At 41.3% G+C, this 16,802-nt stretch overlaps 1 protein-coding gene across 2 annotated transcripts in view; it reads right to left on the bottom strand.

Moving 5' to 3' along the window:
• Positions 1 to 16,802, bottom strand: part of LGR5 (leucine rich repeat containing G protein-coupled receptor 5) — a 119,379-nt gene that overhangs the window by 24,137 nt on the left and 78,440 nt on the right. Inside the window, exons 4-5 of one of the 2 annotated variants that reach the window (XM_082850154.1) lie at positions 14,908 to 14,979; positions 471 to 686 (exon numbers count right to left, since the gene is read on the bottom strand). In XM_082850154.1, coding sequence (XP_082706280.1) covers positions 471 to 686; positions 14,908 to 14,979 — 288 coding nt within the window. The remainder of the gene's footprint in view (positions 1 to 470; positions 687 to 14,907; positions 14,980 to 16,802) is intronic. The other variant, XM_082850155.1, reaches the window with a different exon arrangement.

The following is a 16,802-nucleotide window of genomic DNA, read 5'->3' as shown; positions in this document are numbered from 1 at the left end:
ATGCATAGCTCGCTGTCAAGGGTTCATTCCTTGCTTCTGTTCCCTTGGAAGGGGTTCAAGAAGTTCTTATTAAATAATAAGAAGGGCATATTTCAATTTGACCTGCATTATAAATTATTATCAGAAATAAGGGATTTTTTTATTAACTTCGGTCGCAGGACTAACCCTACAGCGTGGTGATTACCTGTACAATACACAATGGCTTCCCTAAGACAGAGGTCATACTTTGTTATCTTTGAATGCCTAGCAGTGCTTGGCCCTTGGCAGGTGCTCGATAAATGCTGTTTAATTCTTTTACACAATTAGAACATTTATGAGTCATTTTGGGGGGTTTCCCCTCCCTTAAAATGTCCCTATTCAAAGTCTGAAGGGCTATCTGTTTAAGGTCAAGGTCTTACAGTGAATTACAAGGTGTTACAGTGAATTTAGAAACTGTTAAAAGAAAGAGGAAAAAAATCAATAAAACTTACAGAACCACCAAACTGGAGAGGTTTCTAAAGGCGTAGTCTGGTATGTGGTGTATTTTGTTCAGGGCCAAGGTCATGGCCTGCAGCGCTGATAAACTTCTGAAAGCCTGGACAGGGATTTCTGTCAGAGAGTTGTCATCCAGCCACAGGTGCCTCAGAGAATACAGGCCACTGAAACAGCTGGGGGGCACGGAGCTGATGTGGTTGGCATCCAGACGCCTGGGGAAGAGAGCAAAGCAAGAGCAGAAGAAGAGAGCGAAGGCCAGGCACAGGATGCGCCTTTGCAGGAAAACCTCAATCTGCTGATTAATAGGAGAGAAACAGGGCTCGGGGTCCTCAGGACCCCCCGACACCTGGAGCATTCTGCTCTCCTGGTAGCCTCTTCTCACTCATGAGTAGAACCATTGCTGTAAAATTCCACAGTGCCGTGATTCTCTTCCAGCCTTGTGGATAACATGCTTTCCGGCAAGGGAGTGGCCTTCCCTGGGGTATAACGTTTCAGCGTGATCTTTTAGCTTCCCTTTCTGACACCAGGAGAAAGACACCTTCTCTCCTCCTTCCCACCCCAGGACAAACAAATGCTGTTACTTTCCTGGACTGTTTTGAACATACAAAACATACTTATTGACTAGCTCTGGGAAAAGATTATTTCAGTATTTGAAAGGGACCAAGTAATATTTACAAGGCTGTCAGAGGCATGCCTCAGGGAGAAGGGAGGTGCCCCCCCCCTTTTTCTTACTATTGTGCTGAAAAGCCTAAACCTGCAGGCTTTCTTGCTCATCCGAACCAAAGACATTGAGCAGATGTTTGTTTTTCCTGACACTTTAAATGAACAATAAACTTAACAGCTTTCCCAGTTTTTGCTTGCTTTTTCTACACACTGCTTTTTTTTAAAAAAAATGGGGAAATACATCTAAAAATAGGTCTAGTTAATAAGCTGTTACAGCTTCAGAGCCAGCAGAGGGAGTGCAATACATTTATTTCACCCTAATCCAACATAAACAATGGCTGTAATGACAATGCCTTAACTTTTCATATTGAAGTGACCAGGCAGACACAAATTGAAATTTTCTGTAAGGTGCATGAACAGAACCATCAACATTCAGCTATGCATCCAACAGCCCTCATTCATTTTTTCCAGTCTGTTCTCAAGGCTTACACATTGGTTTGCATTTTCAAAGCTAGGATTAAAGAAAGAGAAGAGTTGCGTTTTAAGCAGCGCATGTATTAGGAAGGATTAGAAAATCACGAGTGGATTTTGAAAAATGTTTTAGGAAGCACTTAAGACTAAACAGATGCAGGAAGCACACAAGGATCACAAAATAATCCCCTGCAGACCAAGTTTAAACAGTTTAGAAATCGAGTTCTCTGTGGTAGGGAGCTAATCTCAATGGAAAGCAGCTCCTCACTTTTGGTCACACATTTCACTCCACCCATGCCCTCGCTCCTGCTTCTCCTGACTGAATGGGGAGGGATGCCCTCAAGGCTCTGGGCCAAGTTTTTTTTTTTTTTTTTTTTTTTGCGGTACGCGGGCCTCTCACTGCTGTGGCTTCTCCCGTCGTGGAGCACAGGCTCCGGACGCGCAGGCTCAGCGGCCATGGCTCACGGGCCGAGCCGCTCCGCGGCATGTGGGATCTTCCCCGACCGGGGCACGAACCCGTGTCCCCTGCATCGGCAGGCAGCCTCTCAACCACTGCGCCACCAGGGAAGCCCTGGGCCAAGTTTTGATACTGAGATAAGGTCACTTGGAACAAACAAGTCCGGTGTCACAGCCCACTCACAATTAAATCTCCAGTAGAACAACTATCATTGCAGGCAGCAGAAACGCAGTTTCCACATATCTCAAGGTTCTGTCTACAAATGGAACTGGAAAGGTTTAGACGAACTCAACACCATCTCTTCCCCGTATTCCAGCAACAACATGCTCGGCCCGTGTTCAAATAAGGTATAATGTCATCGGGGCATGAGGAGGTGCTTGTTTTTGTTTGACTAAGAGTAAAGCACATATGTAAACTCTCCTTAATGACTGCACTGATTAAAGCATGAAGATTTTATTTAAATAATATGAATTTCCGAGTTTTAGTTGACGTACTGATGATTGCTAGTTGCTTATGCGTTGAAACTACAAGTGCTTCTAAGTCCTGAAAAGGACTGACATTCAGGTTCAGTGTAGCCATCAGGTTACATGTACAGAAAAGGCTTTCTCTGCATTGAGTCACAGGCTTGTCTTTTTCGCTATTTAAGTTACTACCAAAGTTTCTGCTGGATCTTGAAGTGACCCTGGTATCAGTTTCCACTGTTAAAAAGTCCATTTCTCTGGATAGGTGTCTTTTATGAATCATCTCCCATCTCCAGTAAAAAGGATGTAATCTGGCTTCTACACCGTGATCTTAGAGCAATGTGCTATCTAAAATGAGTAGGACAGGGCAATTCTTCACAGTCCTAATACTCCAAATACTAATACACCCTGACCCAGTACTCAGGTATCCTGAGTGCAGCATTAAGCTTTTCTCTTTCTCAACAGTTTCTTCATCCAAGAAGCTCCCCATAAATGGTATTCCTTCTCAATGCGGTGTTTTTGAAGTCCACGTCCACCTGGCTGCAGTGGTCCAAACCTATTTCAGAAAGTGGTATATTGTTCATGCTCAGAGGTATTATCTGAGTCAATCTTAACAGAAGATCCCAAGGCAAACCAGAGTATAGAAGTCATCATCCAACCACTCATACAGGTGGTTTTTACAGAGCAAGGTTAAGACTGTGGACAAAGCAGCTGGCAGGGCACGAGTTGTGCCTATTCAGTGAGTAAACAGAAAGCTCATATTATGTCAACCTGGTCTGGTGGGGCAGCTGGGCGTTTTCTATTCACATGCTTGAAAATGCAATTGTTAAGCACTGGAGTGTAAGTAAAACGCGAGAACACAGTACATGAAAACACATGTAGAAATGTGGTTCTATAATATTATCAGGAGCAACAAGAATAACTACATTATACGGCTGCACTTTATAAGGGTTTTTTGGTTTTCATTTCTATTTCCTGCAAGTCACAAAGGTGTGTGTGCGCGCGCAGTCAGCTCAGAATCTGTGAATCAGTGCAGAGGTTTGGGATGAGAAATTTTGGGTCCAAATCAGATAACAGCTGTATGACCATGGCCAAGTCAACAGACTTCAGCATTCACATCTGTAAATTGGGGGTAACTCCATCTTACTAAAGAAAAGAACACAACAAGACTTTGAAAACTATAAAGCACCTTAATGATTTTTAAATCATTACTGCTTGAAGTGGGTTAACAGTTTGCATTTTTGTCTTTTGACCATAAAACCAGTCAGAAAAAAAGAAGTCAATTAAAATTTTCCCTTAGTCAAAAGTTGGTTAACATGAGTGCCAGCTTGTCAGTGAATTTCAGTTCTGAGACATGCAGACTACTTCTTTCATCCCTCATAACAGAAATGACGAAGAGGTGTCTGTGATCAGACACCCTTACTTTTCAGCCTTCAGTATTATCATTATACGTACGTGTGTGTGTGTGTGTGTATCTATATCTATCTACCTATCTATCTACCTATCTATCTATCTATCTACCTATATATCTATCTATCTATCTATATCTCAGTATCACAAAGGGCAAATAGTTGTGTTCCTGATACATTACTGAAGAGCACATCTTCACTCTGAAGGCAAAGAAGAAGTGGTGACATGAGATAGATGGCATATTCTCAGAGAAAGTTCCTAGCAGTGATCTTGGCATTTAAGTATCCATCAGTAATGGGGCAGAGGCAGCATAAAGCCTGCAGTGCAGTTAGGTGTAGCAAAATGAAACACTTTAACAAAGGGAGTGGCCTCACCTTCTTCTGGACAAACAAACCTCTTAACTATGATCTTGAAATGCAATCTGAAAAGTAATCACTATGTAGGAAATGGCACCCATCTTATGCTCTGTATGTTACTTATAAGTTACAGAAAATGATAGATAAAATAAAACGTTACCCTACTTCCTATGTCACATGCAACCACCTACATAATGAGCATACGGTAGACTGGAAAGTGCACTGAGTTAGGAGAATTAAGACACAAATTTAAGTCAAGACTCTGTCACTTATTAAATTCTGAGATTAGGGGCATTCTGATTAATTTCTCTGAGGGTCAATTTTCATATCTGTAAAGCAGAATCACAACATGTCACACAACTGCTATGGGAATTAAATGAGAAAAATATATGCAGAAGGGTTTTGCAACAGTAAAGCACTCTACAAATGATAGGCTTATTACTGGAGAAAAATCTTCACATTTAGGAAGTAGTGTCATTCCCCCTGCCCTGAAGTTTCTTTTGTTTGCTCTGAAGCATCTTAATCCTTTGTAATTTCAAATCTCTCTATCGGAGATTGCCATTTTTTTTTTTTTTTTTTTGGTCATATGGACTGGCAGGATGGCTGATTTTCTACTCACTGTACATCCTTAATACATATGTCCAGCACTGCATGTTTTGATTGGTGTTATAGGAAGGCTTCCTTCACAGAGAAAAGGAGATGCACACATCTTTTGTGCTTCTCCAGCAAAGGTCCAAAAAGTCCCCAAAGGCGAAAATGGCTGAGGAAAAATATGATATCATCTAGTGCAAGAACAGAATTTTTATTAACTATGAGCCTCTACAGTGCCACTTAGAGGACCACAAGTGATGAGAAATGGATTCGTCATGCCTTTTGGGCATACGTTGAAACTCCTTCTCTGGAGGGAAGCCTGGAGGTCGGAGGGCTCTACCATTGCCAAAAGGGATTCTACTGCACAAACTGCTGGGCCAAGGGGGCTGTTTCTCAGGGACTCTGGGTTGTCTCTCCTCACCACTGGCACCTGGTCAGGACCATCCATTTCACCCTGACAGGCTTCAACAACTTTGCGTATCCAAGGTAAGCGTTTGGAGTCTGAATAACTTCACTCCCAGAAAGTTTCTGGATTACTAAACCTATGAGAAACGTCTCACCTTCCCCCAAGTGATCTTCAAGATCTGCATAAAACTATTTCTCTGGGATGGGGGTGTCATGTTGTCTCCAGAGTGAACACCCTAATAATGGATGTGCTGTGGAAAGGTCAGTCTGATAGCTGTGTGCAAGAGGGGCTGGGGGGACAGGAAGTGATCAAGGCAGTTGCAGTCATCAGGGTGAGAAAGGAGGAGTGCTTTAAAGAAGTATGGGAATGTGGAGGAAGGCCTGGTATGAAGGATGCTAAATAAGTGGGTCTGACCAAACATGGTGATTTGCTAGATGTGACCAGAAGGGAAGACAAAGAAGCTACGGTGGTTTAGTGTTCTGGGCAATTGGGTGGAGGGAACCACGCAGGGATGAACGTTACCCAGTATTATACAAAATAAAGATAAAACAGAACTGCATGTTCACTGTGAATACAGTTCTGTAATATCAGTGTATCTTATGTGAGGAGGAGCTGGAACGTAACAGGCAAAAAAAAAAAAAAAAAAGTGCTTATTTTCTTAACTTCTCTCTCTGAAGTTTTTCCCTAATGTTTTCATGCATAAAAGCTTAATTTTACAAATTTTCTCTTTTAAAAGAAACATTTTGCCTATCTGCTCCACACTCCTGAAAGGAATTTTTGCTTTATAGATGGCATTATAGTAGGGATTAGAGAATCTATGAGGTCATTCTTGCTATTGTTTCTCCAGAAAATAGCCCTTTACATATATCTTGTATATGCTACCTTGCCAATGTATCACACAAACTTATACCTTTGTTTGAGAATGTCTTTGATGAGCCATTAACTACAAAGAAGAAAGCGTTAGTCAAAAGATAACCCATTGATATTGGCTAATTCCCATCTCAGATGACTGTAATAGTGTCAATTATTAACATGGATGACTGGAGGAAAAAAAAGGCAAAGGTGTGAAGAATGCTGCAGCTGCAGGTATGATACAGCTTATGGGGACTCTTACAATAAACAGAGCTATGAAGCACAGCATTTGACACAGCTATTTTATATTTGGATGAGCATTTTTCTTCGTAAGTTTTAAACGATCAACTCTCTGGTACACACATTTGTACATTTTATGAGACCATTTTGAACAATTCCTGAAGAGTCAAATGAACACAGTGATTTAGTTCATTTATAAAATTTTAAGAAATGAAAACTGTTTCCATTATTATCTAACTTTTACTATGAAATGAAAAGCATGTAGTTCCAAGCTTGTATATAACACAATTTGACCAATTCCCTAAAGTCTTTGTTATGGTGAAATTTTACTGAATTTTATTGCACTGAAACCAGTGGATCATTGGAATTGAATTTGTCAGATCACTATAATAATACTATCTGGATAGAATTTTATCTATATGAACTCTTACGGATTGAATTCGTATTGATTTATATGAATTCTTCCTAATAATATGAGTCATTTTTATTGTTAGTATTGTTTTTTAATATTTATGAAATCATGACAATGTGGAATTCCACCTTCTAATGAAATTTCCCATCTATAACCTAGGAAGATACTAAGCATATAAACACCATGATTGCTTATATGGGAATTTTTTCTTTCATCTTTCTATTCTCCATCTTATTTACTGGTAAATTTAATGTAAAACCAGGAAGAAAAATTATTGCTTTAGACTTGTCTCTGAAAAGATAAAAAAGTTTTTTCCATCTTTGCAGCTTGGGGAGAGGGAAACTCTAGAGGTTCATTGAAGTGTAGTAACTTAGAGACTAGTCCCAACTCTAGTTTCTGTAATTACCTACAGATGGACAAATCCACTAATGGTGATTGAGGTCAACTTCTTTCACCAAAGAACAAACCCTGGAGTTCTAATTATAACTTTTCTTGGGAAGGGGCAGATAGGCTCCTGTCAGAACTAATAGTCATATCATTTATTCTTTCTCTCGGATGATTACCAGGAGTTTTTGCAGGATTAAAAAATATATTTAGTTACAAAAAAAAAAAATAATGTAGAGACTAGTCAGCTGGCTTGACTAGTAGCCGGATGAAGTGTCTAATAGAACCAAACCCCTGCCTCTCTGGCATCACTGGGAAGTACAAGACTCCAATGAGAAATGTATTTTAAAGTCAATTTACATGGAGTTGCTCAGTTTCTCTGAGGTCACCATGGCTGTGAATTTTTTAACAGGGAGATGATCTACAGCCAAAGTAACATGAGCGTTGACTTTTTTAGCTTCATTTTTCTCCATAGAAAACAAAGACCTCCTTTTTGTCAGGAGCACCGTTAGTCTCCCAGCTACCACCAGGGTTTGAAATCCGGGGGTCATTTTTGCATCTTCCATTGCTGTCCAGACTAACATTCACCAAGGTCTCTCCATTTATCTTCATCTCCAACAGTGTCGACTTCCACTGCCTATTAAGTCTCTTATCTCTTCACACCTGCGTCACTGCAACAGCCTCTAGCTGGTCCTTTTGCTTTTGATCTCTTATCTCTTCAATTAATCCTGCAGGCTGCTGCCAGATGAGTCTCCCTACAACTGGGCTCTATGTTGCGCCCGTTAGGAATCCACAGTTCTCCCATGTTACCATTCCTTTTAAACCCAAATTTTCCATTCTTATATTCAAAGCTCATTCACCTTATCTAGCTAAACTTTTCTCTTATTTCTGTGTCCCAGTCAAGTCCCTTTTGTAGCTTCTTCCCACAGTATCTCTGAGCCTTGTGTTCAGGAACATCCTCTCATTCCTGCCTGATCTGAATCTCATCAACCTGAGACAATATTAGGGTTCCTCTCTCAACCCTACTCTTGAAGTGGGGAGTCCTCAGCTAAGCCAATGGGAAAGCTAAATCTTGTAGAGGGATCAACTTCAAAATCCCTCAAGGAAACACTGGGACCCAACTCTTAGCTCAGGGAGGGCAGGGAGGAAAAACCAGGGTACAGAGATAAGAGTTGGGAGCCAGGGAGATCAGTGAACGCAGGCTACAGTCAAAGCGGGGAGATTAGCTGATCTTGAGCAGCTGTTTAGAACATCATTTAGAGTTTGATGCTTTGGTTCAGTTCAACAAGTATTTCTTGGGTGCTTTCTTTGCAGGTACAGTACCTGGTGCTGGAGATCTAGCAGTAAACCAGGCAGACATGGTTTATAGAGCATGTTTGCTAAAGGGTAGTCAGTCAAATCATTACAATGAAGTGTTAGGTAACAGGAAATGCATGGTAGAAGGACCTAACCTAAGTTTCAGTTTTCTTTGAGATCTAGATCTGGATTTCAAGCTGCCTATGTGACATCTCTACTGAGTTGTTCTTCCTTAAACAAGGCATTTGGTTTTGAAAATGTTCAAGACCAAACTCATTATCTCCCCAAATGTCATGCTCTACCAGCATTTCTTATCTCAGTGATGGGTCTCAGTAAATATGTGATTATATAAACCAGGAACTTAGGAATCATCCTCCACACCTCTTTCTCCTTCATTCTTTGTAGCCAATTCATTACCAAATACTGCTAATTGCATCTAAAAATTTCTCAAATCCATTTCCCTTTCTCCATCTCCACTGCCCCCATCCTGACAAAGGTCTCCTTTCTATCCTAGACTATTTCAGTAACACAGATCCAATCATGCCCTTTCCTATTCAAAATCTTCCAGTGGATTCTCACTGCTTTTACAATAAAGACTAAAATTCGTGACATGTCCCAAAGAGCTTTCAAGGGGTCTGGACCCCACCCGCCTCACTAGGCTCTTCTTGCACTTTTCCCGCCACATGCTTCCTGCTGTGGCCACACTGATCTTGTTTCTGATCCTTGATGTACCAGCTCCCCTCTCCCCGCACCATCACTGCAAGGTTTTGCACATGTAGTTCCCTTTGTCTGGAAAGTTCTTCCCTCTTCTCTTTGTCTAATCAACTCTTACCTTTGCAATATGAACAAGATACCCTTTTCTCACCTATAGTTTCCTCATCAGGAAAGTGGAGACAAGTTCCATCTCCCAGGTAACGAGGGAATAGACAACCAAATGCATAGGGAAACACTAAAAAAGTCTGACTGGTCAACACATGAATAAATATTGCTCTCGTCCCTTCCTCAATTTCTTTATTTCTGTTCTGAAGCATTACTAGTTTTCCTCCTTTTTGTAAACCTCCATAACCATATACCTAGAGGTACTATTCGTTTCTGTCAAGTTCCTTCCCCTCACATTAGTGCATTCTGTTGCGTGCCCATTCTCTGTAGTGGATTCGCTCAGGGAAGCATGATAGCGTAGTACTAAAATTGGCAGGTTTTGAAGCCAGAAAGACCAGAATTTTTATCCCAGACTTACCTCTAGCCTGACTCTATTAAAGCCAAATGACCTTGAGAAGGTCAATTAACCTTTCTGAGTTTTCTCCTTCCTCATCACTAAGGAAGGGATAATCTTGGCTCCCACCTCATGAGGTTTCTTCGAGGGTGAAGTGAGATGATGCAGGTAAGAGTTTTAATAAATATCGACGGCTCCTGCTTTTATAACCGTGGGTGTTTTTGATTTTGTCCTTGTCCTGTTCCTATACTTTGCTGCTTCTTTTTTTTTTTTTTTTTTTTTTTTTTTTTGCGGTACATGGGCCTCTCACTGCTGTGGCCTCTCCCGTTGTGGAGCACAGGCTCTGGACGCGCAGGCTCAGCGGCCATGGCTCACGGGCCCAGCCGCTCCGCGGCATGTGGGATCCTCCCGAACCGGGGCACGAACCCGTGTCCCCTGCATCGGCAGGCGGACTCTCAACCACTGCGCCACCAGGGAAGCCCCCCTTTTGATCTTTTAATCTTATCCTCTCGGTCACCTCCCGTTGCTTTCTTTTCTTCTGCTCCTTGTCTTCTGTTACTTCCTTCCCACTGTTTAGCCTGGGTCTGAAACCCAATAGGCTCCTGGACATTAGCAGTGGAGAACTGCTGCTGGTTCCAGGCTTGCCTAACTTTCTGCTCGGCACTGCGAGCCCTGCCTCTTCCTCCTCACCTCCTCTTCCTGCTTATTCTCTTTCTGGATTATTAGTAGCAAAACCCTACTATGAAGAGTTGAGGTGAAGTTATTGACATTTCACAGGGTCCAAGGAGGGGGGTGTCTGTAGCGCTTAAGCTGACGTCACAATAAGATGCTCAGGCAGATCTTGTTCCAGGCAGGAGTTATGTATTCTTCTCGCTTTTAAAATAATGTCTTGTACTCTAAAGAAGATTATTAGCTAATTGGAGAATAGAGAGAATGCTAAAGACATGTCTAATTCTCCCTTCATTTTCTACTTACCAACTCATTATTTTTGTGATTGTGCATTTTCCACAGTTAGTTTTGCTAGTGCAGACTTGGCATGAAAATCAACATGTATTAAGTAATATCCTGGTTAACTGGACAAACATGGATGTGTCATTCTCTTTGATCACCTTGAACTTCCACTAATGACAGTGAGGTGCTTGAACATCATTAATGACAATCAATAAGTGAAGCAACGATTTTTTTCATAGATCGATTTCTTAACTATTATTATTGTTATTTTCGGTATGCAGGCCTCTCACTGCTGTGGCCTCTCCCGTTGCGGAGCACAGGCTCCGGATGCGCAGGCCCAGCGGCCATGGCTCACGGGCCCAGCCGCTCCGCGGCATGTGGGATCTTCCTGGACCGGGGCGCGAACCCGTGTCCCCTGCATCAGCAGGCGGACTCTCAACCACTGCGCCACCAGGGAAGCCCGATTTCTTAACTATTAATACAAAGGTGTGAGGTTATGGGAGGGTTAAGTTTTGAGTTTCCATCAAATCACTGTAATCTGATCCCAGTCCGTAAATGACTATAATGCCCAGAGTTTTTTGGTGAAATCCAATTCACTGTGAATTCTGATTACACTTCCTATTCCTTTCCAAAAAACAGAAAGGAAATTAAGTTATATTTGATTACATTACAAAAGGCCAACTGGTGTCTGGGCTGTCATTGCCTTGTCAGAAGCCTAACGTACATATTGTACAGGGGCAGGCTCTGGGCTACCGGGCTCTGGCACATGCACAAGCCCTCTTATTCTTTAGCTGAGCAGTTTGTAAGCAACAGCAGAGAGTTCAAAGAACACAAATGTACCTATGTGTTTTCATTATGAACAAAGCCAAATATTTGTTGTTTACATGGAATCAATGAAAATTACATCCCTTGAAATATAAGTATAATTTGTTTCTTACTCAGAGCAAGGTTACCAAGTTCAATATAAATCAAGTTTCTTAAAGTTTATTCAATGAAGCCAAGTCTGTATGGGTGGGGCAAAGTATACCCATGATCTATTTCAGTAGTTCTCAACCAATTTTGGTTTGTAGACTGCTTTGTTCATGTCATAGATGCTAAAAATTTTAATTCTCAAATGCACCATGTATAGAAATCCCCTGAGGATTTTGTTAAAATGAAGCTTTTGATCAAGCTAGACAGAGATGGGGCCCAAGGTTCTGCATGTCTCGGGAGGTGCTGAGGTTGTCGGTCCATGGACACATTCGAATAGCAGGATAATACAGCACGTGGCCTCCTAACTTTATCTGCCCCAGACTGTCAGTAGAACTAATAGGTAGATGTGAGCTATTTCAATTAAGCACAAACAAGGCGACTTTTTGAATAAAAGGCCCATTACTTTTATTTCATATTAGTTTATACTGGAATGCAAAATATGGACTTTGTTATTATTTCAAGTTTGAAGAGTTCAGGAGGATATTTGCAAATCATCTTAGGACACTCATTTTCCCAATCTTCATTTAGGAAGCACTTACCTATATCATTAAACCAGTTAGAAAACACTGATGTTTGGGTCTCCTACTCAGAGGTTCTGATTTTCATTGGTCTGGGGTGCAGCCTAGGCTTCCGGACTCTCCAGATGATTCTTCTTTGCAGCCGGAATTGAGAAGCCCCCCTTTAGAAGTTGCAAAGCCAGGAAGGCATATGGGTGATGCACTCCCAGCCCCTGGGGAATGCAGAGTGCTTCTTAGAGAGTGAATGAATAATACAAGGAAAAGAATAAAGTGGAGAAAAATAGAGTGAATTCAAGAAAGAGAAAAGAGGAACCATTAAAAAAAGGGCTAAGTGGAGGTCTAAGGGTTGACTGTAGTCCAAGAAGAGCTGGATAGGTAGCTGAACGGAAGCCTCCCAGGTGTCATGGGTGAGACAGGTTTCACCCTCTTTGTTATTTGTATTGATATGAAAGTAGCACGGAGGCTGAAGTACGCATGCAAAATGAATGCACAATGGATAAGGAATGCACGTTTGCAATGACCATTAGACTCAAAGCTTTATTTTTGGAACTGCTTGAAGGAAGTGGGAGAAGTACTATTAAACACCTTGCATCTGGGACAACAGTAAAACTTTAAAAGGGCTCACAGTAGCCCAAACCTCCAGAGTGGGTAGGGGACTCCTTTGGTTGGTACAATGCAGTTTCTGTGGGGTTGGTGGTTAAGTGTATGGTTTTTTGAGTCATATCTTCATGCTTGTACCAAAGTAGCACAAAAAATGTAAGTGAGACAAAGTGTCATAGCTGCACACACTGCCAACATTCAGCACCTCACATGGTCTGCCGTGCTCTGGGCGAAGGGACCCCGGACAAACATTGCATAACTGGCCAATACAATCCGGTGTGCACTGGGGGCTGAAGATCTATCTCGATGCCTCAGTTTGGATGCGATAAGCATCCTGCTAGAGAGTTAACCCTTGGCTTTTTCACAGGGAACACATATTTATAAGGTTTCAAAAGTCATTGTTTTTGTGAACCAGACACCAAATGCAAGAGACACCTGGTGAACAATAAATATCTAGACGGTAAGAAACTAAATCTGAACACCTTGATCAGAGAGGCACCACCCAGTTCGAGCGAACAAAAGATTCATGGTTTTCGCTTTCTCAAAGGGTTCACTTCTGTGGGTGTTCTGTTTGTGATCTTCTTTCAGCTGATAGTGGCTTTTGGTTACAAACTCTTATCCTTCTATCTTCTGCCTGCCTCACAGCTGTTTAAAGATCCTATTGGCCACTGCTATTATCTCGTTTTTCAATTCAGCCATTAGACCCTGTGCCCTGACACAGATAACCCACCTCCAGGGTGTTTTGCTGTTCTGGCTGGTTTTTTCCTTCAGGAAAAGGCTTGTGCCACAAAGGGGGAGTGATACTGTGATGTCATTACAGAGTTCCTGAAAAGGCAGCAGACCCACCCCCTGCCACAAAGGGGCTCTTGTGGGCTTGTTTATCTCTAGGCTGGTGAGAACCTAGGAAGTCACTTTGTTCGACTGGAATAAAAAGCTTAAAATGGTCTCAAGTACAGATTTGCTTTCATTAAAAAGAAGAAAAAAGATCAAAGGAAGAAAGTAGCATCTCCAGATCTCACGTTCCTCCTTCTCTTGTATCACTTCAGTAAAAGACATTAAGCAAACTATGTGTAATTGTTAACCGATGTATTCTTTACAATGATGTTCAACTCGAGTCTGCAATATTTATTTGCCTTTTTTATGCATTTATCTCCCTCATCATTCTAGACCAGAAACCACTATTTTGTTTGACAGATGAGGACCTCCAGTGTAAGTAAGATGAAAACATAGATCACACATGTGGATATTGGAAATCATGCAACATTTCCAATATACTTACACATTCTGATGAGATGCAGATACTGATCAAGAACTCATGGCATAGTGTTGCCAAATAATCACTGTGAATCACTGCTTACAACCCAAGCTCCAAAACATCTAGCTGGTGAGAAAGTTCTTTGTGTGAGGAATAACTACTTTTTATTCATTCAGAGGTTTTAAATCAGAGGAGGGTGGAAACTCCTGATGGAAAAGTTGTGGATTCAGAGTAAGGAACACCAACACCATTGCTGTGTGTGTTTGTGTGTCTGTGTGTGGTGTGTGAATCTGAGGTATGTGTGTGTATATCTGTGGGACTGTTTGTGAATATGTTTGTACGTCTGTGTGTGGCGGTGAGGAAGCTCCTGGTTAGTAGACTTGCCCAGTATGACTTTAAGAGATACCATTAGATCTTAGCTTCCTGAATTGAGGACCCCTGGTATACATACAGAACTCAAAAAATTAAGCCTTTATTTGACTCAGCAAAATTGCATTACAGGGCAGCTCAGATAATCTAAAAACAGAAGAAACTGAAGATGCCAAGAGGTCTAGATTTTGACTCTCATTTTTCTAGATAAAAGGAGAAAGTATTATTCCTGATTTGAATTCAGGAGCTAAAATACTGTATAGGGGAGTATAGGACAAGATCCTGGATTTTTGTCCTGTGATACCAACATATACAAGAGGCTTTTCATTGCATGTTTTCTGATTAAGTCTCTGCCCTGAAACCTCAAACCCCAACACTGGTCTCTCTCATACATATTGTTTAATGAGGATGCAAAGAATTGTTGCTGTAATGGAAACTCTCACTGGCAACTTATTTAGGTATGGTCCCCACCCAAGGAACTTACTAAAATGGTCATTTGGACATTTCAATGCTCCTTCCCAAACTGAGAACATGTTGGAATTTCAGCTATACTTACAGTGATTGAAGGCTTCGCAAATTCTGTAGAGCTTCTGTGGGTACCTGTCTTAGATGATTATTCTGCAGCATGCTGCACATTGAAACAAATGAAAAAAAAACATTAAAGACAGCAATAATTAACAATAACTGGCATAGCAGTGTCAGGCACTGTTCTAGGTGTCAGGGAAACAGCTGAACATCAGGCACAGCCTTGGCCTGTGAGGAGTGACAGATAACTTAAAATTAACAAATGAGTATATCACTTGAGACAAGTGATAGGTACTATGAACAGAAAATAAAACATGGATTTGGGATAGATGGTAACAAGGGGTGAGGATTTTATTCTAAAGGTGGTCACAGAAGCTCTCTCTTAGGAGGTGATATTTGAGTAGAGACCAGAATGGCGTCATGGAACAAAACATGGGAACATCTGGAAAGTTACTGAGGAAGAGGGAAGAACAAGTGCAAAGGCCCTGAGGCCGGAGCTTGCTTGACTTGTTAAAGGAGGAGCAAAGGGTCATTGTGACTGAGGAGGAGTAACTGAGAGCAAGAGATTGGGAGACAACCTAAGGACATCTCATGAAGGACTTGCAGGCTTTATTTTAAATGTGGTGATAAACTCTTGTTGAAGGGTTTAAGTGGGGGGGAATGATGTGATCTTATTTATGTTTTAAAAGGATCGCTGTGATGACAATTAGATTAGACAAAATGGAAATAAGGATAAGAGTAGGAGGATATTAAAGATCTTCTCCCTCCTTGTGCATGATCATATTTTGATATAAATTAATGCTTCTTGTGAACAATTACACTTTTGCTCACCTAGGTTCAACAGTTCTGATCAGAACATGGGGACTACAGAATGGAGACACCTGGCAACAGTGAAATAAAATATATCATTGCTAGTGGGAAATAGTATGGAAAAATTCCCACTAGATTTCTTATACTTTGCTACCTCCTTCATAAATGTTTATAGCGCAATAATTTCGCAGCCACTCCGCCCAACCCCCAGCCAGTATTTCATGGTCTATGTAAGCCAGAGGCAGGAAACTATTTTAGGAAAGCATTTTTAAAAGACATTTTAAATAAATATTTCTACTTATTAGGTCACAAATCTATACTTGGATTTTCAGAAATAATTTGCCTGCTTCTCTCATCTCCACAATTGAAGTCTCCTTTCATCAGATGACTACCTGGGATTCAACGCCAGGTATGTCTGACTCCAAAGCTTGATGTACTTTTTCCACTGTCCCTTGCAGCATTCTCTTGAGGAATAATCGTACAAATTCTCAGGTTGTACGCCTTTCACAGTATGATTAAGAGCATGGGTTCTCGGATTTGACTACCTCTTCCCTGCCAGTAGCCCCGTGGCCTCAGGGAAATCATTCAATCTCTCCAGGTCTCAGTGATCAGTAATAATATACACCCCCAGGGCTTATTGTGATGATCTAATGAGCGAAAGTACATAGAACAATACCTGCTGCCTGGTAAGCATTCAATAAAGGTTGGCCCTTTCTGTATAAATTGATAAGTACTCTTCTCAAAACTAACGATATAGTGACATTTTAATTAATGAGAAAATAAAATTGGCCAAAAAAAAAAATCTCTATGCCAGTGGTTCTCAAACTTTAGGGGTCATCAGAATTCACTGGAAGGCTTGTTAGAACACTGTTTTCTGTGTTCCACCCTCAAAGTTCCTGGTTCAGTAGATCTGGGTATGGGCCAGAGAATTTGCATTTTTAACAAACTCTCAGGTGATCTTGGTGCTGCTGGGCAAGGCACCACACACTGAGAACCACCCTATGCTCTGCTAAGTATTTCTAAGAATATTTTCACCTGAACTTGAGGCTACATTGAGATTGGAGATAAGGTCTAAGTTTTGAGTCTTGGCAAGCAAACCATTTACCCTTCTTGACC

The sequence above is a fragment of the Leucopleurus acutus genome (genome assembly GCF_964270905.1).
Source record: "Leucopleurus acutus genome assembly, chromosome: 11".
NCBI lineage: Eukaryota > Metazoa > Chordata > Mammalia > Artiodactyla > Delphinidae > Leucopleurus > Leucopleurus acutus.
The sequence above is the reverse complement of the archived record's forward strand: the minus strand, read 5'-3'. Positions and strand labels throughout refer to the sequence as shown.